This window comes from Marmota marmota, unplaced genomic scaffold (genome assembly GCF_001458135.2).
Source record: "Marmota marmota marmota unplaced genomic scaffold, marMar, whole genome shotgun sequence".
NCBI lineage: Eukaryota > Metazoa > Chordata > Mammalia > Rodentia > Sciuridae > Marmota > Marmota marmota.
In genome coordinates this window covers 2,649,440-2,675,442 of record NW_025999928.1, presented here as the reverse complement: position 1 = coordinate 2,675,442, position 26,003 = coordinate 2,649,440, and the positions used below count along the sequence as shown (strand labels likewise).

Sequence of the window (26,003 nt, the reverse complement as noted above, 5' to 3'; positions counted from 1 at the left end):
CATCAATCACCTCAGATTACATTTTTCCGATTCAGGCAAAACTACTTGCCAACTTAATCAGGATATCCCAAAGACATCACAATCTCTAGAAAATCCTTATGCCCAAACTGGTCTCCTATCTACATAAGCAAAGGGCACCTCCTCTATCTAGTTGCCAAAGCCAAAAAATTCTGAATCACCCCTGATTTCCACACAAACTCAGCCATTCATTTACCACTTCCTGTTAGCCATACTTAAAATATTCAGATTCCATCCACTCTGCTCCACCCGCTTAACCACTCAGTTAAAACAATTTTTTTCTTATGTAACCAACTTCCACTCTTACTCCTTGAATCACTCTGAGGCAAGCAGATCTGATTTGGTCCCCTCACTTCCCTGCATAAAAGCCACCAAGGTTCTTGAGGAATTCCTTCTCCTTTCCTGTCAACCTTCTCTCTCCAGTTCCCTTTCATACTCCATTTTTAGCCCAGTTTCCATCCTCTTATCTCCAGGCCTGTGCATATCCTGGTTCCGTGTATAGGCTCATTTTATCAGCTAAAGTGTCTTGAGCCTTCAGGGCTCAGAAAAGATGGTTCCATGTGAGGTGGTCCTAAACCAATATTTATCATTCTGTTACTGTGACAAAATACCTGACAACTTTTTTAACTTTTTAAAAGGAAGGGGTAATTTTGGCATACAGTTTCAGAACTTCATTGTGTGGCCTCGTTGCTTGGGCCTATGGTTGCACAGTCCACTGTGGCAGGAGGGTGTGTGGTAGAGCTATTCACCTCATGGCAACCAGGAAGGAGAGAGAAGCAACTGGAGGAGACCACTGGCTTCTAATAACCCTTCTGAGGGCATGGCTCCTAAAAACCTAACTTCCTACCTCTTAAAATGTTTTACCACCTTCTAACAGTGCCACAGATTGGTGACCAAGACTTGGTAATCATAGGTCATTGGGGGAAATCGAGACCCAAAATATAGCAACTAGTACAATGCATTTCCTCACTGCATTTTAAACACCTGTCTGCTTTTCTGCATTCTCCATAAGATTATAAGCTCTGCTGAGGGGAGACAGTATCATTTGGTTTTTTAGTTGATTTTTTAGAACCTTGGAATAGATTTTTTAGTAAAAAGATTTTAAAAAGAACTTTTTCTGATTACAAACCTCTAAGAAAACATATTTAAAGCTACTTAAAAGGAAAGCACAAGATTCTATTAATGACATACACTAATCCTTAGCTTTTTGATTGATAATGAGCTAATAATAGGAATACTCTCTGTATTTGGAAAGATTCAAAAAATGTTTTTTAATTAACAGAACCTTGGTAATTTTCCTCTGCCTGCTGACCCACTCAGAGTGGCTAAAAAATACCATAGGATCCTCTTTTAAAGAAAGCAATCTCCTGTTATATTAAGAGGGTTTTTTTTTTTTTTTTTAGTTATACTTGGACACAAGTATTTTTTATTTATTTATTTTTATGTGGTGCTGAGGATCGAACCCAGGGCCTCGCGCGTACTAGGCGGGCACTCTACCACTGAGCCACAACTCCAGCCCTCTTCTATGTATTTTTAAAAATATTTCATATCTTGATCACTGGCAAGGAAGAATAATTTTTCAGCTTTATAACTTGCCTCAGGCTCTCGCTTCTTCGTTGTCAGTGCCCTTTCTTTTATACTTTTTCCTTTGATTCTTTGCTGTTCTAATGCATATTTCCTAACATTTCTTTTCCTTCTTTAAAATTTTAGAAATTACCAATCCAAACAGTGTTTTTCTTCTCAACAAAGTAAATGGATTGAGCAAAAATATACTCTGTCTCCATAGTTAAAAGTTTCTTATTGTACAGGTCATTTTTTTCTAAGACTTCTGGGTTCTGAAATTTCAGGCTCCCTGTTATTTTTGGTTAAGGCCTGTGTTACCACTCTGAGAAAGAGACAAGACTACTTCATTAGCTGAGGAATCAGGAACATCTTTACCCGAAAACTACCTCCTTTCTGGTAGGCAAGTTCAGTGAGGATAGCTGCTTAAAAGTATTTCCAGGAGAAAGCTTTAATATTATGATTTTAAGGAAAGTGTCAAGGGATTGGGGATACAGCACACCAGTAAACACTTGCCTATAGCATGCATGAGGCTAGGTTCTGGGTTTGATCCTTACTTAGCAAATGCACACACACACAAAAGTGTCATATTGAAATTAAGATATTTAATGGGCTGGGTTTGTAGCTTAGTGGTAGAGTGCTTGCCTCACACGTGTGAGGCCCTGGGTTTGATTCTCAGTACCACATAAAAAATAAATGAATAAAAATATTGTGTCTATCTATAACTAAAAAGAATATTAAAAAAAAAAAAGATATTTAAAGCTCAGAACCTCTACCATAAAACAAATGAACTGTTGCTAGGTGTAGGCTAAACTACAAAAACTAATTTAAACCACAGTGTAATTCATTCTATTAATAGTATTTCCCCCTAAAAAGGAAGGCCCCAAAGACCTGGACAACTGCCATGGTAAACACCAGAGCAGAGACAGGAAGAGAAATGGGCAGTAAAGGAAGGGTAGGGCCTCTAGCACCCAGCACTTGTTGGAACAGGTGGACTGAAGTCAACTTCTCAAAGCCGAAGTATATTGAACAGAACCCCACTTGAATATGTTTCATGGATTAAACTGAATATAAAGTAAATGAAAAGGAACATGCCACATTTAAATCTAGACCTAAAATATAACAATCTATATATTTCTACCTTGCTACCATTTAAATGTCACCAGCAAGCAATGTGTACTCTTTTAAGTGTCCCATGTAAGTTAATAGGATTTCTTTTAAATATTTGTATTCTTATATCTATGTCACGACACACAAACTCACAATTTCCATGTTATTTAGCCTCCTTTTGTATCTTAGAGATTAAAAAAACACTACTTTTGGATAATTTGTTTTTCAACTGCAAAAACTGTAAAGAGCAAACACCTTCAGTTATCAACATATATCAACAAAATGGTACTGGTTTTCATCTCCAATGATGCACTGTTTTTTTGTCAAGAAATTTATTATCCTTTACAAACACTATTTTCACTCAATCATTCATAAAAATGATTTATGATTAAATCTGTAATAAAACCATATAACGTTCATCAATGCATTCAATAAGACCAGTTTCATCCATGGAACATAATAAACCACTTTAAAACAGCAGTTTTCATTTACATCATGTAAGGCTGTCAAACTAAAAAGTATTCCTTATAATGGGCTGTTATCCAAGAAATCCATTTCACTTTACGTTATGTGGTAAAACTGATGGATATATCCTCTGAGAGTAGAATCTGAAAGTAGATTCTATCACCTTTTCAGTCTCTCAAACAAGTTTCACAACAGGAAAATATTTGTGAACAGAGAAATCAAATTCAGGAGGAACCTGTGAAAGAAAACACAGAAAGTCAATTGCTGCTTTTACTAGTATTTAAGCAGTAAACAGAACAAACACTATTTTTAGTTTCTTGTATTTTTAAAAATGAGGCAGCACAAAAGAGATAAAAAATTGGTTTTAGTGATAAGTCAGGAATTAACCTGGAGGAATAAATTATTTGTTTCTGGGTTAATGAAGGTCATCACAAAACATACTGACCAGCTGTTTTCTATCTTCCAAAAATGGTTAAAAGGAAAATGGATTTAAATTACCAAAAGAAACTCAATTAGACCAGGGAATAAAATTATTTTTACTTTCAGGGTTGTTGATGGTACTAACTAATAAAATGAGAGTCATTAGTAAAGCAGAGCTAGAGAAAAGAAAGATAATAAAAAAACGATGAGAATAAATGAAGTGAAACACAAATGCCACCAAAAGCGCTATGGCCTTGGCCTCTTATGCAGAACTAATGCTAACAGGCTGAAGTGACACTGATGATATAACTGCATTACCAAGGGAAGCCTAGACTTACATCTTCTGAGGTTTTAGAATAAAGTTTTTCAGTTATTGAAACATTCACCTTCCTAAAAGTGGATGACTTTTAAGTACTTGGTACTTTTCCTATATCTTTGTTTTTACCCGTTTTCTTTTTTATCCCAAGTTATTCAGTAATTTACATGAATGGGGGAAAGAAAGCAGACTCAAAATTTTTAGTCACAAAACATGTCAACCCAGGTATGGGGGTGCATGCCTATAATCTCAGCAACTCAGGAGACTGAGGCAGGAGATCACCACCAAGTTCAAGGCCACCCTCAGCAACTTAGTAACATCCTATGCCTCAAGAAAGTGGGGGAGGGGTGCTGGGGATGTGGCTAAGTGGTTAAGTGTCCCTGGGTTCAATCCCTAGTACCAAAAATTTTTTTTTAAAAAAAGGCAAGCTTTAGTTAATTTATATTTTGCTGATAAAAATCTTTTAGGATGACTTTTGTTCATTTTGTCTTAAGATTTTTTTTGTAATATTTTTTGAAATTTCACAATAATTTTCTCTACAATGTACTTACCTTTGACTCCTTTTTGTGTCCTCCTGCCAACAACTTCATAACCACAAAATTAGGTTTTGCAACCTTTAAAATTCTACTGACCTAAACAAGAACAAAACAAAATTCATAGTCAAAAGCTTGTTACAGACATGAATAAGAATTTGGCACAAAGAAAGTGTTGAAATTTTTTTAAATAAAGGCATTTTTAGAATTCCATTTCAGACAACTCTGAAACCGTGGAAAGGCTGCTGCATCCGAAGCCCTCGAGGGAGCATGAACTGTAGAGTAAGGGTGTATGTTTTCAAATCCCAGTTGTGGCACTAAAAAGCTCTGAGCCTTCTGGCAAGTTTTCTAATCTCTCTGTTCCTCAGTTTCTTCATCTGTAAAAACGGAGATAACTTTACCTGTTTCACAAAGATTTGTTGTGAGGATTAAGTGAGTTAACATATACTGTCATGTGCTTCATAATGATGTTTTGTTTTGCCACCAGAATGTTGTTTTGCAACGACATATGTGATGGTGGTCCCATAGGACATCACCTAGAGCCAAACTGCTTTGTCTTAAGTATGCTATGATGTCCACACAACATCATCTAACAAAGCATTCTCAGCACATCTTCCTTCATTAAGTGACACATTAGTGTACAAGAGCTCAGAATATGCCTGGCAAGAAGCTGAGTGTCCTTTGAGTACTAACTGTTACTTCTTTTTCTTTCATATATATATTAGTTGTAGTTGGCCACAATATCTTTATTTTATTTATTTATTTGATGTGGTGCTGAGGACGGAACCCAGAGCCTCACACGTGCTGGGCAAACACTCTACTGCTGAGCCACAACCCAGCCCCTTCACTGTTATTTCTGATCAACACTTGTTTAAATGCTTCACTTGGACACAAGAATTTGAACACAATAGTGAAACAAAATTCTGGATTTCTCTCAAGAGAATAATCCACAAAGTTCCCATTGCTGCTTTTTCCCAGACTTCTCAATAGAAATATACATTATTACAAGTTCAGCATCACCTCCCCCTCAACTCATCAGATATCCACACCTGCTTAGCTGACAGTTCCAAGTCTAATGGGTAGCTCAAATTTAACATGTCCCAAACTCCGCCCCTGCCAGGCCTACTGCCAGTCTTGCCCCCATTAATCAATGAATCCAGTTGCTCAGGTCAAAATCCTTGAAGTTATCCTTGATTTCTTTTTCTCTCACATCTTACATCTAACCCACCAGGCAATCCAGAAAACTTGTTCTTAAAATATAAGGAGAAGGCAATCATTTTTGATAACCTCTACTGTTATCACCACCTTTTTCCAGCACTAATCCTATGGTCTGCTCCTTGACTGGGTCCCCAGATTCTACCTTTTGCCCTGCAACAGTCTATATCACAAGTCAGATCTGATTGCTCCTCTACTCAAAACCCTCCAGTAAGTAGCTCATGCCTATGTTCCCCACCCCCACTCCAGGAATACAACTCCTAAACTGCTGTTAAAATATCCTGGGCATTAATTGCCCTGTGTCTTTCTGCATGTAGATTGCAGCACCTGACCCCACCTACCCATGAGGGCTAGAATTTCTCTCTGTATTTTCTGGTGAGGACAACAAGTGGTCAATAAATCTTTATTAAGTGAATGAAATTCCTACTAAATGCAATATGCCATCTATTACAGGCATGTCTCGGAAATTTTTATATTACCACTTATTTTCCTTTATTAGATGGAATTTGATTTTTTTCAAAGTTTCTCTCAGCCAAGTGCAGTGGTGGCACATACCTATGATCCCAGAAATTTGGGAGGCTAAGGCAGGAGGATCATTAGTTTGAGGCTAGCCCCAGCAAGTTAGTGAGAGACTGTCTCAATATAAAAGATAAAAAAGCTGAGAATATAGATGTAGCTCAGTGATAAAGTTCTCCTGAGTTTCATCCCTAGCACCCCTCCCCCCAACAAAAATCTCTCTCCTGTCTCATTTTTCTGGCACTGGGGATCAAATTCAGGGCCTCCTTGCACATGTAAGAAAAATGCTTTACCAATGAACTATATCCTAGCCCATCTCTCATTCAAGGCAATCAGCTCTCTTAAGTCAAACACATCATCAATAATTATCTTTCGAAAGATATTATATACTAACATAAGAAAATACTTGCATACATAGTTTTCACCCCCTTTTGATTGAAATGGCAGTATACAACATACTGTCCTGCACCTTTTTAAACATTACATTCTGAAGAACACTCCATTATAGCACATAAAGATCTTTCTTATCCTTCTTAAAGTTGTCTAATATTCCAATAAATAGATATGTCATTATTTATCAGACTCCTGGCTGATGAATGCTTAAGTTTCTTCCATTGTTTTTGCTTTTAGAAATACCCTGCTATAGCAAATACTCTTACATTCATCACTCACTCCCTCAGTTCTTGTTTGTGCACATATGTACTTGTACCCATTAAAGGAAACTCTTATAGAGTAAATGTATCTCAATAAAGTTAGGAATATAGTAAATTACTAAAATATCAGAAGCCTGAAACTTTATATTGTACTTATTTTCAAAGTTTATTCTGATAGCTTAAAATAAAGTCTTTAAAAGTAATAGCCGTTAAATGGTCAGGTTAAATAATGTTCCTGTGATAAATGGCCACATCATTTTTCATATTTAAGACTTAAGGTTAGGCTGGCAAAGCTATTTGAAATCCTTGGCAAAAAAAATTACAGTCTGGGGGCTGGGGATGTGGCTCAAGCGGTAGCGCGCTCGCCTGGCATGCGTGCGGCCCGGGTTCGATCCTCAGCACCACATACAAACAAAGATGTTGTGTCTGCCAATAACTAAAAAATAAATATTAAAATTCTCTCTCTTTTTTTTTTTTTTTAAATTGTTGACAGACCTTTATTTTATTCATTTATTTGTATGTGGTGCTGAGAATCGAACCCAGTGCCTCACACAGGCAAGGCAAACGCTCTACCACTGAGCCACAACCCCAGCCCAAAATTCTCTCTCTTTAAAAAAAAAAAAAAATTACAGTCCGTGTGATATGATTGTGTGATATAACGTTCACACGGTAGTAAGATATGTTATTTCCTACAAGCTTACCCCCCTAGAATCCAGTCTTACCTCATGGTCTGGGTTGGGGATATTTTCCAAAATCATTTTTGCCTGCTGAAAGTGCTTACTAGCTGCCACATACAGTTCTGGTGACTGAGGAGGAGGGCTATATTTATTGAGGTCAGACATTTCCTAAAAAGAGGAGAGAATATTACTCAAAGTATATTTAATATAAAGTATCATTTTAAACTATTATGGAATTCTACATTGAGTATCCATTCATACAAAAATACTGAAGCAAATATACAACACATCTCCTGTTATTTTTCCCTAGGTAATTTATTTTTCAACCTCAATATACTATCATATATTATTTCATAATTTAATTAACTGGTAATATGATTCATATATCCAAGAAAACCAAATAATTTTCACACTATTTAAAACTGCTGTTTTCATTATCTGTCCCAATGATACAGTGTTTGACTACCTATTTTAAAACAAGCTGGTTAAGTATGAACAGTACATCTCTAAGAAAGTCTAAGATTAGACTGCATAAAGATTTCACCAAGTAGGTTCACCTTGAACTGTAGGTAGTGCACTGGTGGTGGGGTCATCACACTGTTGAATGGAGCAAACCTGTGCTCATATCGAACTTGTTCACTATCAAGTTCGAACTTGGGTTTGCGTACTTTACCATCCATGTCAAATGCTACCATGGTCTGAAGAAAAGAAAAGCAATATGAAAAAGTAAACATCTTCAATAATACTGTAAACAAATGGCGGTCTATATACATTTGAAACGATTCATGGCTCAGAAGTCAAACAGGAAGAGGAAAAACTGACTTATTATTCACTCTTATTTTATGTTCCATGCATTGGAATGCAGGGGTGTTTTACCACTGAACTGCATCTTCAGCCTGGTTTTTATTTTGAAACAGGGTCTCAGGGACTCGCTAAGTTGAGGCTTCAGTGTCTAGAGTTGCTGGGATTATAGGTGTGTATCACTGAACCTGGTTCTGCTTTATGCATTTTAGTTGCTTCAAATTATTTCTGGAGTTGCCAAAAACAACTTAAAAAGTTTGACTCACTGTCTCCTGAAAAATTCCTGCTTTTGCTTATGCCATTCATTGTTCCTAACATACTAACACACTCCTAAAAAATACCCAAATCCATCACATCCATGAAAGTTTTCTTGTTTATGGGAAGTAAGCTCTTCTTTCTTGTACTACCTGTTTTACACATATGTCAATTGGACTGTCAGACATTAACTTGGCCATGGATGAAACAAGGACCAATATACTTTATAAAATGTCTGACAGCAGGGTTCAAATGCGTCTTGAAAACAACTAGACTTGAAAAAGAATAACCTTTAAGCAAAGGGGTAAAGTAAAATAAAAGTCAAACTAGAACCTGGAAAGAATCATGAAAAGAGTTCATTTTAAATAGACTGCATAACAACAATATACTTCAACAACTTACTTTAAACATTCCAGCACACATGTTCTGATATGCCTGGCTCATTGTGATCTCTCGGCTCAATGGACGAACTGTAATTATAGAGAAAATAAAAAATCTTCTATATTCCTTTCCTCTCTTCCTCTTATGTTATTGTAGGACAAAATTTAATTTTAAAAGATCTTTCAGCTTGTTTATTAAATTTAAACTTCATTTTGCTCCCATAGACTAAATTTTGGTTTGAGACCAAAGTTTGCAAATAATACAACTGAAAATCTAACAAAAATTTTATAGCTGTAAAATTCTAGTATGAAGTAATTTAAACCTTTCTGAATTCACCAGAGACTTAACCTGTTAATACAGGGAAACCCATGAATTCAATAACCAACACAAACTGCTTAAATCCCAAGGAAACACAAAGTAGTATTTTATGATTGTAGTGATATCTGCCCATAAGTGATCTATGCAGTCCCTTTAAAATACTTCTCTTTCCTCGTGGTTCTTGGACTATGCCACAGGAGTTCTGTGCTACCTTCCTGTGCCTAGCTGTAAAACTATCTCCCTTTTAAGCCCTCTGGCTCTGCCCATATCTTGTTCCCTAACCTATCTGGCCTGAAAACTCCATGTGGATATTTCCTGATACAACATCTCCTGATACATGGAACAGCAAAGAAATAAAAGGAAAGCAAGGAAAGGAAACAAAAGGGCTTAATCACTATTACTGGGGCTCAGTTTCTACCTTTTAATCTCTGAAGGGATGAAGAACTAAAATATAATGACTAATTCACTCATTACGATTCACAAGGAGCTTTCCATCTATTTCTTTGTTAAAAGTACACTCCACTGTTCTTTAGTAAGTTGAAAAGAAGTCCACAGCACCTTTCTTTTTTTTCTTTGTTTTTTTACTGCTACGACCTTTCTGCTGTTCTTCCATTATCCTTTCCTCTGCCATCTGTGAACCATCAGCACGACTCAATGTTGACATCAACCACGCATAAAGGAATTCAGAGAGGTACCTTGAAGGACACAAAAACGTCAGTTAACAGTACATGTCTAAATCAGATAGCTTTATCAACACATGTATTAGTAATAATGGATAGTTTTTATTAATTTATTTATTTTACCTTTAGGTGCTAGGGATAGAACCCAGGGCCTCATACATACTAAGCACATGCTTTACCACTGACTGTATACCTTCAGTCCCAAATATATAGTTTTATAATGCTTTAAGGTTTTATGGCAACTGATGACCATATTCAATAATAGATTAGGTTTTATAAGAAATAAGCATTAAGCTGGGCCTGGTGGTGCACACCTGTAATCCCAGTGGCTTGGGAGGCTGAGGCAAGAGGATCACAAGTTCAAAGCCAGCAGCTTAGGGAGGCTCTAAGCAATTTGGAGAGATCCTGTCTTGGGGGGAGATACACACACACACACACACACACACATATATATATATATACACATACACATACATACATTATATACACATACAAATATATATAAATAAAAAGAAAATAAAAAGGGCTAAGGATGTGGCTCAGCGGTTAAGCACACCTGGGTTCAATCCCTGGTCCCCCCAAAAAAAAGAAAAAGAAAGAAATGACCTTATTAAAACTGACTGACTTTCTCTTTTCACATTTTATATAACTTTTTTCTTTAAAATTTGTTCTAGTTATACATTACAGTAGAATGTACTTTGACACATCATACATAAAGAGTATAACTTTTTGATAAATATGTACATACATAAAACAAATGAATGCCCACTAAATTGTTTTTATTATCAGGACACTTTTCATCTAGGTCTATTAAGAAAAAAATTTTTTTTTATCTACTAATTATAAAAGCAAGCAAAGCAAGTGAAACAAAGAAATTCAGAAAATGACATAAAATTACTGGTATTACACAATACCATTCTAAAAACATAAAAACATTTAGGCTTCTAACTTAGTTGAGTTTAGTCAATAAGTGCAAAATAGAATATTCTACCACATACTTAATTTTTCAGAATTTTAAACAAACCAAGCCTGAGAAGTAACCAACCTGGGATATGAATATATCTTTTGTTATATACTCAATAATAAACAAACTACAGTAAGTGAAAATAAAAGATTTATAAGAAACTTCATGATCAAGTTTGAGCCTATTTTCAATATTTTCTAGAAAAATGTAAGGCAGTTTACAATACTAAAACCCATATAAAACAAAATATTTTAAAGTAAAACAGAAACTAGTATAAAGACAAATGGAATGACTTAGTATTATATTGTGAAGCTAAACCAACTATTGTGTTTAAGCTAAAGGAAAAAGGGAATGTAATTTTATCTGATAAAAAAAAAGCATCTCATTTCATATGAAGGGAAAATAACTCCTGGCACTCGATTTAAGAAAAGCATTTATTGGGGGGGGTGTGGTGGTACATGCCTGTAATTCCAGCTATGGCAGGAAGCTCACAAGTTCGAAGCCAGCTGGACAACTTTGGGTGACTCTCAAAAAATAGAAATGTCTGGGATGTAGTTCAGTGATACAGTGCCCCAGGTTTAATCCCCAATACCATAAAAAGAAAGAAAAGCATTTGTTATAGTATCCTTTTACGGATACAAATACAAATGAAATATTTTTCTCCTCTACAATATAAAATCTGAGGAGATTTTATGTATATGTATGTATCTCCTCTATCTTAAATCTGAAAAATTAATGGTGCCTTCTATCTCTAAATTATTTAATCGAAGGACAGATGAATCAAGGGAGAAACAGACAGGATTCAGGCCTTTCTTCTCAAACATCAGGTACTTCCATGAGCTTTTTACAAAGTGCTTTTTCAAAATTAACATATAATTATCTAAACCAATGATTTTCAAATTGCCACCTGTGGATCCACAGCAGTGTCACCTCTGAATTAATTAGGAGAAAAAATTGGGTCCTATGCTACACTTACTAACCTAGGAACTCTAGGGATTAAGCTCACTAAGTGACTATGGTGCATGTTAACAATGAAGAATCACTGTTTCTACTGTTCATTTGAAAAGGGTCAACATGCTTTGGGGATCACATTCATGAACAACAACAGATTATTTTGGAAAATATAGAAGTCCAACCTAAATTTGAAGTCAAAAAGCAGGTCAGTACATGAAGGCCACAGGAGTACTTATAGGCAAAATTAACATTTCTTTTGTTAGTAAGGCATGAATCTGCTTATAAATTTTAATGGTATATTTACCATTCATTTGCTGAATTAAGATCCCAATTCTTTGAGAAAAAAAAATTATACTTTCATCTGAGAAAACAAGAGCAAAAGCTTCCAAGTAGGTACCTCAAGCACAAAGAAAGAGGAATTTGAGCCCATTCCTCTACAAAAATCAAGAGGAATATCTACTATGAGCTAATAACAAAATGTATTCCAAGTAGCATGGGTTAGTTGGTATTATCTATATAAATGTTGAAAAATATAACAAGTAAATTATTCTCTTATTATAACAGTAATATTCAAATTCAAGTTTCATAACCGAGAGTTCTGTTAAAATTCCTTGCTGCTAATGATAACAGTAGAAAAAAATTATTTTTCTTCTTCAGAGCAGTGACTCCAAAGAATATTTTTTAAATTAAATAAACTCAAATAGATTTTTAAAAGGCGAAATGTAAAGTTTACCAAATTTAGGTGTTTGTAATGAGCAACACAGGTAATTGGTAATGTTAATTATTTCCATACTTTGCCAGACTAGGACTGGTTCAAGATACCTGAATTCATTAACACTCAATGTTCTTAAAATTATTTTCTATGACAGCTTTGTCATGCCTAAGATAATGCCAACACACACTGTCTTAGTAAGTTTCTTTATTATGTCCTCCAATGAAAGGGAAGAACTAATCTCCTGAAGATCATCCCTCATCAACTCCAGAGTTAAAACACTAAGTTTCAGGGCCAGAGCATGAAACAGTTATGTTCTTAGTGATCATTCTGGCTGTGATTTCTTCCCAGGAGAAATAAGACCTGGTTCCACTGTGAACTTTCACTCCATCAAGTACATCCACAGCCACTACTTAAGTGCTCTTAAGTCAGGGCAAAATGAGTTTTCTTCATAAAAATAAATAAAAGATCTTCAATTAATATATTTACTTAGGGGCCACTTTTATTGATTTTTACATAAATATTCAAATGGATGGGAAAACATTTGTAAAATGTTACAGCAATAAAGACATTCAAATTGATGCAGCTCTAATTTTCAACAGCCATTTTTCCAACTGTCCTACATCTAAACTGTATTAAATGAATGAGTACTCTGATATTACACTATTTTACAGATGCTCTCTCAGATCTTATACACTCCATCCACCAATTTTAACTCAAACTGTTCTCTTACCAGTATATGTAATAGTACTCATGCATGCTATAGAGTTCCAATTCAAAGCCACTTAGAAGATACTGTATCATAATTCGAAGGTTATGGTAAAGGACCCAGGTTCCTAAACAAGCCAAATGTTGCCTTTGGGGTTCTTGTTTCAACAGCATAGTGTGAAGTGCTGCATCAACCTTCTCTGCCTGTCAAAATATCATAACATTGAGTTTTTTTAATGTAATAAGAGAACTTAAAATCTCATTACCCAAAGATCCTACTTTGAAATGCATTTTTAGTTAGATTTATATGCAAAGTTCTCATTTCACAAAGGTAACATTTACTTAAGTACTTCCTTAATTAAGAGACACCCATTTTAAATAACAAAATACAAATAGTTGACTTAAGGTCTTTACACATACTGTCAATAAATATCACTGCTCCCACAAAATAACTTAAAAATTAACAAATTTTTATTATGTCAACTTGCTATAAAATCATAGTTGTCTATAATATTTTAAAATTTATCCTCATTATCAAAGAAATAAATTGTTTATCAGCTTGGATTATTGTTGTTTCTTCCTAGAACCTTCATATAGTGAAAAATTAAATATATAAACTATTGTTCCAAAGAATTGTTTTTGAAAATCTAGGCAAAGTGTGAGAATTAATTTTTGAAAAAAAGGGCAACTTGGCTCTTACCTCATCCTGCAAGGTAGCAAATTCCTCAAGAATATGACCAAGCTTATCTCTCTGCCGAGCTCTGTTATGTCCATGGATCTGAATAAGACTACAAAATGGCTGTAATACACATATAATTTGTTAACAACCAATGTGGCATCTCCTTACACGAGAGAATCAACATTCCACGTTCTTAAAATCTGGCTTCAGGGGAAAAAATGCTGAGTATTTTAAGAATCATGCCTACACAGGTGCTAGTTTTTAAAGAATGTAACACCAGAATTTATCAATAACTAGAAAAAAGGATGAAATTATACTGTTATAGTGTGTTCATGTATGAGCATGAAACAACAAATCCCATCATTAGTATGACTATAATGCAGCAATTTAAAAAATGTGGGAAGAAAAAACAAAAGAAAAAAGTGGCTGCTGGTGAAACTTGTTTTCAAATGACAAAAATATCTTCCTTCAATCTTGAGATATCTTCCTGAAATTTCAAGAGGATAATTTCATTTGTTTATTTTAATCCAAAATCTAGCGTTCAAAGCTGAAGTTTCTGTACGACTTTAAATACAACAGAATACCTAACAATTATATGGTTTGAGTAATGGCCCATGTGTATAAACTGTAAGGTTTTTCTATTCTCCTTATATAGTGCTCTCATAAAATAACATTTCACTAATCATATGGTAGACATGTGTGGCAGAATGCTCTGATTTTAAAAATATGAGTAAGATCTCTGAAGAGTAAATTTTATATCTCCTCTGATCAACTACCCAAAGAGAGGTACAGAGGAGGTACAGGCTGAACATCTCTAATCTGAAAACTCAAAATCCAAAACTTTTTGAATGTTGACATGATGCTCAAAAAGTTTCAGATTTTGGAGCATTGTGGATTTTTAGATTAGGGATACTTATTAATTCATAAAGTCTATGGAAATATTCTAAAATCTGAAAAAATTCAAAAATAGAAACAATTCAGGTCCCAGGCATTTCAAATAAGAGATAGCAAACCTGAGTTAGCATCTTATTCTTTAAAGAGCAAGAAGTTTAAAAGCAATGTGCCTGATAAAATGTTAGTGATAAAAATGAAATCTGATCTTCTACCAATTTGTTCTTTTGCCACACCACATTGCATTGCTATACATATTTGTTAAACGAAATTAGGCCCCAAAGAGTTACCTGGTTGAGTTCTCTAAGAGATATGCTTATAAAATTAAATCTAAAAAATTGTTTTGAATAATTTAATCTACTACAAGGTTTGCATTTTTCCTAATTATCTGAGGCTTGGAAAAAAAGAGTTTATGACCTTGTCTAGATTAATTTTAATAAAATCCTGTTCTCACTAAGGTAGTATGCAGTATATAAGAATGTTGTAAATCTTATAAGGTCAAAAAAAGTAAATTTCTATGTTCATTTAAAACAAAAAAAATTAGGAACAAATGCCGTTTTTCCAGCTGGGAGCCTGTGGCCCCTCAGGTTGCAGTGAGAGGCCATCCTAGGCTTCCTGTGGATCTAACAACCAGACAAGAGGGCTACAGATTATAAAGTCAAGTGTTAATACTCAGGTGTTAAGAGGAGACAGCATTTTTAAAATTTATTCACTGAATGTGAAGAATAGATAATAAAAATTCATAAATTAATAACATTAAAGGGCTTATGTCCCAAAATTTTTAGAGCATCCATCACAACAATCCAAATTATAGATCTTACCCGAACACAGTGAGTAACAAAGGAGTCAATACAGTCCTTAGCCTGGTGATTATTATATAGGCAGCATCTGTAAGAGAATATTCACATCATTAACATCAAACTATCTGGCTTAGATAAAAGAAGCAGTGATTACGGTGTGTGCTATTAACAGAGAGGGAGGGAAAAGTAGAAAACAGAACCAGAAAAATTACCAAGTTACAGAATGTTAGCATTAGATTAAGAAACATTTCACTATTACTATGTTGTGCAGATTAAGTGTATGGTATTTCCAATTTCTTTAGTTCTAAATTTGGACAATCTAAGTTCAATCTAATAAGATCAAACTAGCAAAGAGAAAAGGAAAAACCAAAGTCCCACTTTTCCACGAACCCACTTCAAAACCATATATTTTCCTACAACTGATATCCACATGGACTACGCTCCTGATAATAGCCACAAAGAAAACAGAGTCTCCCAATTCTTTCAAAATGTATCCCCATTTCCAACCACAGACTATAAATTTCCACCAATTCATCAATTCATCCCTCTGACACCTTATGTTCTGTCTTTACAAAGTAGTTTTCTTGCTGTGTTCCTTGTTTCAGTTAACAATTCTGATTAATACCTTCCTGGAGCAGTCTCCAAGGTACCTGTTTCTTGACCTTGAGGGAGCTGGAGGTTGAACAGATAGGAAGATTATATTCTTACAGAGATCAGTGTTGACAACTTGCTATTCATTTTTACCACAAGTAAGCACTCTGCGAAGAGCCTCAAAATTAACAGCCATAATAATGCAACAGAAAATGACAGTGTACCTAGCAGACTAGAGAGGAAAAAAAAAAAAAGGAACAAGGAATTGATGGAATTAAAAAATACTGAAAGGTTCCTTATATCTTTAATATCAAAGTAAGAAAATTACTTAAGATGAAAATAAAGCACTTAAAACAACTTTCTGGATCTAAAAAATAATGATTTTCAAGTTTAAATATTCAGTAGATCTAGAAGACCTAGAATACCAAGATTTCTAAAAAAAAGAAAGAAAGAAAAAAGAAACAGATGAAGGCAATAATTAAGAATGTAATAACAGAGAAAAGGATCTGTTTGGGAGACTTTTATACCTTAATGACTGAATTCCAGTACAATTAACAGAAAATCATACATGAATATTCTGGCAAAACTCCTGAATTCTTAAAGAGAAACTTAAGAAACAATGCTCCAGAAGGAAGTTTCAAAACACAGGAAAAAGAGAATCACATCAGCATTAGATTTTTTTTTTTTCCTTTTCTTAATAAGGTGCTAGGGATTAAACCTACCCTGGGCTTGTGCATGCTAGGTAAGCAATCTACCCTGGAGCTACATTCTCAGCCCATAAGATTTCTTATCTGTTACCCCAGAATTTTAAAAACAGAAGAAAAAGAGCTATGGCTACCACACAATGAATTTTGCCATATAATCAATACTCATTATTCATGGTAGTTATGTTCTATAAAACTGCCAAGGACAATGAATTAGACTATTATCCCAGAGGAAACACTGGGTTAGGTATGTATGAGCCTCTGGTCACACTCTTATCATAAAGTAAACAATATATAGCTTTGGTTTATGCATATTTCTGTTTAAAGACACATTGAATTTATGGCCCAACAGCACTATAATACAGCATGTCTAAGTGAAGCTTATTTATACATGTATTTTCTCCATAAGGCATTTCATCACTTTCTTATGCTAAGGAAGGTTAGAAAGCATGCCACAATGGATGGGATCATTTTAAATAGTGAAAAAAACACAAAAGTCACAACCACATGGAAAATGTAGCAGTAAATAGAAGTGTTTATAGCATGTGATCTGAAACAAGAAAATAGAGTTGTCTATTGGACTTCAGAATGTGCTGCTCTGTATGTGTTCCCTGTCTGCACACATCTGTAAAGATGGTGAAAGCAGTGCAAATAAATTATGGGTTACAAATAAATTATAGTGAGTAGGTAAGTTTGCAAATATAGAATCCCAAACTATGAAGATCAACTACAATTTCATCTAAATGATAATTAATTAAAAGTGATAATATGTAATCAAAGAGCTAGAAGGACTATTAAAAAGAAAAGGTGAAATGCAAATTAAATGGATTAGATATTTTTTGGGGGGAGCAGGAGGGGATGGAGGAGGGTCCTGGAGATTGAACCCTGAGCTTCTTTCCATGCTTAAACATGTGTTCTACCACTGAGGTATATTCCCAGTTAGATACTATTTCACATACATCAAAAATGGTCAAAATTAAAAGTTTCATAATGCCAAAGCATATATTGTAAGAAAATGAGCACTCTACACACTGTTGCCCAGCATACAAATTGGTTGAATTACTTTGGAAAGTAATTTGGCCAAATAAAATTGCAGATGCACAGGCTTGATGATCCAGAATTCTACTTCTAAGTATATATTCTATATGCACAAAGAGATATTCAAAGATGTTCACTATAGCACAATTTTAATAATGATAAATTAGAAACAACAAAAAATATCTCATTGTAGACCAATGGAAAATAAACTAAAATATATTCAAAGGGTTTATTTTAGTTAATTCAAATAGGTTTGCATGGATCAACTTGGACAGGTATAAAAATCCCAACATGGAAAGAAAAAAACAGGTAGAATAAAAATATATACAATGTGACAGAATTTAAAAACAGATAAAACTAGAGTATTGCTATGGACACACACATTTGCTGAAAGTACACAAGCATTCACAGGAAAGATACACATAAATTATCATATCATGGTAACCTCTAGACTGAAAAGCTAGGGAAAGGCAGAAATTTGAAATTTGAGTCAGCAGCTCCCAAAGTACAACCCCTATTTCCCCTGGTGGTGGGGTGGCCTTGAGACACTTGCAAGGGAGAATACAAGATCTAAGTACTATTAAGACCTTATCTGCTTTCTGCATTTATTCTCTCACAAGTATACAATGGAGTTTCCACAGGCTCATGGCATGTGATACCATAGCAGATGGAAAGCAGAAGCAGGAAAGATAATGCAGCTATTTTCTAATAAGAAACACGGAAGAGATTTGCAAAAATGTAAAAAACACTGCCACTTTTCTCATCAATTTTTCTTAGAATAAAGTGCTTTCCATAAAAATATTATGTTAATATGTACCAGATTGAGTATTATTTTTAAAATGAATTAGAAAATTTAAAGTATCATTTTAATTTCTAAAATAGTACCTTGTTAGTAGATACAACCAATATAAACAAAAGCTATCTGGTTCCTTAATTATATTTCTTAAGAATATAAAGGGGTCCTAAAACAAAGTCTGAAAATTCTTTTTTCTTTTTTTTTAGTTGTCAATGGATCTTTATTTAATTTATTTATTTATATGTGGTGCTGAGAATCAAACTCGGTGCCTCACAAAACACTAGGCAAGCGCTCTATCACTGAGCTACAACACTAGCCAGCCCTTAACAATTTAATTTAGTTCTTTATACCCAATCCCAGCCCTATACTGGGACTTCTCAGAAAGTTCTGCCCTCTGGGTTGCACATGGTTCACTCTTTCAGTTCAATCATGTACAAATATCACTACCTCCAAAATCAAGGAGCCAGCTAAGGAAGGTTTTCTTTCTTTCTTCGCCCCTTCCCCACCCCACTTTTTGTTGTTGTTATTACTGTTTTTGTACTAGGGACTGAACCACCCAGAGATACTGTGCAACATTATCTCCAGGACTGAACCACCCAGAGATACTGTGCAACATTATCTCCAGCCCTTCTTATTTTTTATTTTGAGACAAGGTCTCTAGTATTAAGTAGCCCAGGCTGCCTCTAAACTTGGGATCCTTTTGCCTTAGTTTCCCCAGTCACTGGTATTACAGATTGTGTACTAGGCCTGGCCCAGCAAAGAAGGATTCTTGATGAGTACCATCTTTCTGGCTTGCAGAGAACTATTAGCTGTCTTTTCTCTGTGTCTTCATATGGGATGGGGAAGTGCTAGCCCATGCCCTCTAAACCCTTTCTCTTTTTATAAGGACAATAATTTCATTATAAATGCTTTACCCTCTTGACTTCATCTAAACCTAATTAACTCCCATATGCCCTATTTCCAAGTACCACCACACTGAAGGTGACGGTGGTAACACATGAGTTTTCAGGAGTCACAAGCATTTAGTCCAAAACAGCAGTATAACCACCTACAGAAAAGAAATATGTAGAAGAACTTTCAAATTAAGAAGAAAAAAAGAAACTTAATCAAAACTGGATCAAAACAGAAAAATGTGAAAGAAAAGAAAATTACACAGTAAATAAGATTAGGAGAAAGAAAGAAAATGAAATAATCTATTTCAATGAATAGGTCGAATTCTACTTTTAACAGATTGAAGTAGTAAAAATTGAAAACAAAACCCAGTTGAAAACCATGTAAAAGAAACCCATTAAAATGATGACAGAAGATGATTTAAAGAAAAAGGAATGAACAATGAGATGCCAGACCTATTTTAAATAGAGAAGAGGGGCTGGGGCATGGCTCAATGTTGCCTGGCAGGTGTGAGGCACTGGGTTCAATTCTTAACACCACATATAAACAAACAAATAATTAGAATAAAGGTCCACTGACAACTAAAAACATATTTTAAAAAAAAAAAAGAAGACAAAGTAGCAATAGCAATATTAACATGAAATAAGGTGGTACTTATGGTTGAAAGCACTAAACATGGTACAGGGACAGTGTATAACAATAAAAGGCACAACTGACAAGGTCAGCATAATAATTTAAAATCACATGCATCAGGGCTAGGGTGGTAGCTCAGTGGTAGAGAGCTTGCCTAGCAAACATGAGGCGCTGGGTTCAATCCTCAACACCACATAAAAATAAAATGAAGATATTGTATCTACAGACAACTTATATATATGTATATAAAAATCATATGCACCAAACAGCAGTTACAAGCATGAAGCAAAACAATTAAGAATACAAGGAGAACTCTATAAATTTTGGTAATTTGTTTTACTTGAAAGTGTATGTGCGTGTATATAATGTATGCATACCCTATGTTGTTTGGAATTAGGTAGATAAAAACTGCATAACAAACTCAATCAAACTTTGCATTCTAAGACAAAATTTTCTTTTCTTATATGTGTAATAGACATTAAAATCAGGCATGCACTCAATCATACAATAAATAAAGTCAACTAGATTTTATAACTGGGTAAAATCAGAAAAAACAAAACATTAACCCAAAAGTTTTTACTTGAAAATTAAATATACTTAAAAGTGACTCTTGGATTACATAAAAGGAAAAACAAAAATGTTATAATATCTGTAGAAAGATATCAATACAAATATTACTTCCTACTGAAATAAGTTGAATCATAAACAAAATAATCAATCTTAAATATCTCATTATTAAAAAAATAACTACTTTAAAAGAAAGATGTAAAAAGTAACAATGACAACTATTACAAAAGCAAAAGATTATTTCCATTAACATGATGTTCAAGTTTGCTATGACCACTGTATATTTGATTTTGTTTTAGCATCTAGAAAACAAAGAAACAAAATGAAATAACTAATGTACAGTATAAAATAAAGGATGAAATTATCTCGTAGGAAAGAAATTTCAATTATCACAACAGCAACAGCAGTCAATAGCAAAAAAGAAAAGGAGGAAAAAATCCTAGGTACTACCTAGGATTTATCAAGAAACACATAGGATCCACATGAAGAAAACAAATGAAAATAATACTATGTCATTTGATTGTAAGATTTAATAGCATAAAAATGAGAACTCTTAAAATTAATATTTAATTCCAATAAGAATTCTAGGTTTTTAAAAAGCCTGCACAAAATTATCCTTAACATTTTTATGGAAGAATAAAAATACCAAACAAGTACCAAAAGAGTCCTGAAAAAGAATTAGTGCAGGAGTATATAACAGATATTAAACCTTCAGAGAAAGGCACGATTTTTTTTTTCAAAGAATATATCACTGGAACTTAAATAAATCCCAATATGTAAGGTATTTTGAAGTAATATAAAGATATCATTATAACAAGAGTGGAAAAATGGTTTCTGCTTCACTCAAAGGGCTATCAAGCATGCAATAAAGTTGCACTTCTATTTTCATTTCTACTACAGGAAAATATTTCAGAAGGATAATAAAAACCAGAAAAATCTTTGGAAGAAGATTTAAGTGCTGAAAAGGATAACCTATGAGTTGAGGAGAATTATTTACCTCAACAACAAAAAAAGCAGACAAAAAATGGCCATACAGAAAGTAGAAGTTTTGATGTGGTAAAATAGATTAAGGAAAAAAAAAAATCCATAATGCCTATCAGGGGATAATAAAGAGAATTAACTTCCTATAATATACAAAGAACTCTTAGAAATATGCCAAAAAATAAATTACTTAACAAAGCTAATGGGCAAACTTTAAGCAACTTATTAAAAAATTAGAAGTACCAATAAATAGTATACCTGAGCTCAAATTACTCAACACACAGAAAAAAATTAAAAGTAATGATTAATACCTTCTGCTGTTCATGATGTATATGGAAAGTATACTTTTTCATACTGCTGGTAGGAATAGAAATTGTTACAATCTTTTTAAAAAAGAAATTCTGGAAATATCTGTTAAAATTAAAACTACACAGGTTTCTTCACCCAGTAACCCTATTCCCTTAGACTATATTCATTTTATGAAATATCTGGGAGCCATTAAAAAAATTTGTTATATCTACATCAGGTAATTTGGGATGCAAGGCTACCATGTATCTCTCTTTTTCTCTCTCCATTTTTTTGTTTTTTGCATTATTGGGTATTAAGTCCAGGGGCGCTCTCCCACTGAACTACATCCTCAGCCCTTTTTAGTTTATATTTTGAGACAGAGTCTTGCTAAATTGCCCAGGCTGGCTTCAAACTTGCAATTCTCCTGCCTCAGCTTCCCAAGTAGCTGGGTTTATAGATGAACATCACCATGCCCAGCTATCACTTATCTTTAAGTGGAATAAAAATAAAGGAGGGGAGTGTGGCAGGGTGAGGGAGAAGTGATGGGGAGGAATACTGGCTAAATTATACTGTTATATTGAAGTGCATGTACAAATACGTTAACATCACCCATTACGTACAACTATAATGCAGCAATAAAAAAGGTGGAGGAAAAAAATTTTTTAAAGTAAGGTTTTTAGATTTAAAAGATTTTAAAAAGCAATCCACAAAAACTTAAAATATAATGACAAAAACAGTCTAATGATAGTTCCTAACTGCTCACAAAATAAAAACCAAACCTTACCAGAACCTTCAAGAGTCACTCATATCTTATTCCAAATTCCCTTATCACCTACCTCCCATTCATTTGTTCAACAAGTATTTACTGTATGCTTACTACATGCCAGACACCATTCTAGCATTTATGACACATCAGTGAAAACATCTGGATATTTTAATAGAATAGCCAAAAATACCTGCCTTGCGTTTGTGGAGTTTATATTCTAACTGGGGGAATAGAGAGAAAGAAAAATAGAAAACAAACATAATAAAAAGTTAATTATAAAGCATAAAAAATTTTATAGAAAACAGAAATGGATTGGAGGTGGAGATTCCAATTTTTAAACAGCTCTCACTGAGGTGACACTCCAGGATTGAAGTTTGACATCTGGGTGTCAACCAAGGGGTTTTCTAAGAGTCACTCATACCTTATTTCTAAGGAAAATGCCCCCTCCTACCCTCCACCCTCTGCAAAGACTTGAGAGTAAAAGAGTTCCCACATGTTCCAAGAATAGCAAGGAGGCCAGTAAGGGAGGGGAGGAGAGAAAGTCAGAGAACTGGCAGGAAAGACCTAGACGTAAGCACACCAAATCTTGTAGGCCCAATCATAAGGATCATCGCTTTTATTTCAAATGAAACGGCAATGTAACCAACACTGTATATCCTTCCAGGGACAGTCCTTACCAATGGGAATAGGGGCTAAATTCTCAAGCTCCCTTATCCCTGAGAAGGACAACTCTGAGGTTTTCAACCACACTGTTTTTCAAAGGCCCCTACAGTACTAAACCAAAGTTACTATCTATGGAGTGCACTTGATGATTCCACTTGTTCACAACCCTGCCAGCTTTTCCTGGGATTATTTCCTAAAATACATTCACATAAATCTTAGTCTCAGGGTCTGTTTCCAGGGAATCCAACCTAAGACAATAAGCTACCAAAGTTTCACATAATATTGGCATAATTTATTCAAAAAATTGCTGGTAAGAAGGCTGAACTACTAATTGTTCTTAAAATATATTTCATACTCTCATGCCTCTGCAGATGCTGGGCTTTTGTTGTTGTTGTTGTTGTTGTTGTTAAGAAATAAAAATGAATCAGTTCCTCTCTCCCCATCAGAAAAGCCCTCCTCATTTCTTAAAACGTGAACTCAAATGATGACTTTTTTTCCTACAAGCCATCCTTTCCCAGTTACTTATGACAACATGTTTCCAGAACAATGACTACTAGATAATCATTTAAAGATCAATTATCTACTTTTAATTTTTATCTAGACTCAGATCAAAAAGAGATATCTTATTTTTATAATTACTTCCCAAAGTCTATAACAGTGCCTTGCACAAACAGTCCAAGACAAATTACTGAATAACTCCTGTTGTCAACATCATAATAACCTTAATTTTAATTTAAACAGTATGTGGCAGAGATGAGTTAATTTTAACAAGATTTGAGTTATTTTTATATAGAGACTACATTCCAAACTATTTTTATATTTTGTCTGTAAAGAAGGAGTGCAGAGAACTTTGACTTTTTTTAAAAAAATACATACATTATAAATTGTCTTATAACACTTACTTGGGGGAAAGCACCGGAGGACTGACAAAAGACCGAAGTGCATCTTTCACCATATCTTGCATGAGATGAGTTCCAAAGACCTTTTTATTATCCACGAGGAATGTGGTCTTAAAATAAATTTTATATGTATTAGTAATGCTGCCAAACAAGTTGACATTACTGAGACATAAGAATATTACCTTTAAATACTACAAAATACAAGCAATTAAAATATAAAAATTGGTGGAAAACTTTTATAAATCACTGAATCCACAGTGAGTATTGTTGACAGTACTAAGAATATGTCAAATGAACCCATACACGAGGGCTCCATAAGTTACAAAATATTTAATGGCTAAAAATATTAAGTTATTTGATCACTTTTTTGAGGCACTGGTGATCAAATCCAGGGCCATACACATGCTAAAAATGCTAATACACACAAACTTTGTAAAAATAAAAAAAACATATATTTATAAGTTTGTGTTTAATTTCCTTCCATTAATAATCTCAGTGTTTTAATGTTTAATATACCAGAACTTCTTTAATTTCCTAATACTCATTTTATTTTTAATTTACATAAATTAAAGTTCATACTTTGTACAGTTCTAGAATTCACAAATGCATAGTTGTTTAGTTTTACAATCAAGGTACAGAACAATTACATCATATCCCAAATATTCCCTCATGTGATCCCTTTGAAATCAAGACCTCATCCCATCCCAAATCCCTAGTAACCACTGATCTATTCTCCAACTCCATTGTTTCATCATTTCTAAAATGTCAGTAACATTAAATCAGGATGTCTTTGAAACTGGCTTCTTTGATGCCAATGAGGTTCATCTCCATTAGTGAGTGTATCAATACTTTATTCCTCTGTATTTCTGAGCAGTATTCCACTGTGTGTATTTACCACAGTATCTTTATCCATTGCCCAGCTTAAGAACATTTGCGTTGTCTCTGTTATTGATGTTCAAAAACAAAATAGCTCTAAACAGCGGTTTTTGGGAGAATGTCAGATTTCACTTCTCTTAGGGAATCAACTAGGACTTTGCATGCTTAATTTTATAAGAATCTGATGAACTGTTTTCCAAGTAGCTAAACCATTTCACATTTCCAACACCAATGTATCCTTGTGCCAGCACTTGTTATGGTCGAATTTTTTTTTTTATATTAAGATAATGTAAAAGGTGGGTAGTATTTCACTGTGATTTAATTTGTATTTCCTTAACACTAATGATGTTGAATATCTTTTCATACTGAATTTCAAATTTTTCACTCATTTTTAGAATTAGGTTGTCTGTTTTCTTTTTTTTTTTTAATTTTTTATTGTTGGCTGTTCAAAACATTACATAGTTCTTGATATATCATATTTCACACTTTGATTCAAGTGGGTTATAAGCTCCCATTTTTACCCCATATACAAATTGCAGAATCACATCAGTTACACATCCATTGATTTACATATTGCCATACTAGTGTCTGTTGTGTTCTGCTGCATTTCCTATCCTCTAATATCCCCCCTCCCCTCCCCTCCCCTCCCCTCTTCTCTCTCTGCCCCTCTACTGACATTCATTT

At 34.2% G+C, this 26,003-nt stretch overlaps 1 protein-coding gene across 4 annotated transcripts in view; it reads right to left on the bottom strand.

Moving 5' to 3' along the window:
* Positions 1-2,998: 2,998 nt before the first annotated feature.
* The window catches only part of Naa35 (N-alpha-acetyltransferase 35, NatC auxiliary subunit), a 110,228-nt gene continuing 87,223 nt past the window's right edge, over positions 2,999-26,003 (bottom strand). For all 4 annotated transcript variants that reach the window (XM_015506069.2, XM_048800458.1, XM_048800456.1 and 1 more), the window contains exons 14-23: positions 24,447-24,553; positions 15,648-15,714; positions 13,957-14,055; positions 13,282-13,460; positions 9,797-9,933; positions 8,942-9,009; positions 8,041-8,181; positions 7,529-7,651; positions 4,441-4,521; positions 2,999-3,388 (exon numbers count right to left, since the gene is read on the bottom strand). In XM_015506069.2, coding sequence (XP_015361555.1) covers positions 3,329-3,388; positions 4,441-4,521; positions 7,529-7,651; positions 8,041-8,181; positions 8,942-9,009; positions 9,797-9,933; positions 13,282-13,460; positions 13,957-14,055; positions 15,648-15,714; positions 24,447-24,553 — 1,062 coding nt within the window. In that variant the 3' untranslated portion in view covers positions 2,999-3,328. The remainder of the gene's footprint in view (positions 3,389-4,440; positions 4,522-7,528; positions 7,652-8,040; positions 8,182-8,941; positions 9,010-9,796; positions 9,934-13,281; positions 13,461-13,956; positions 14,056-15,647; positions 15,715-24,446; positions 24,554-26,003) is intronic.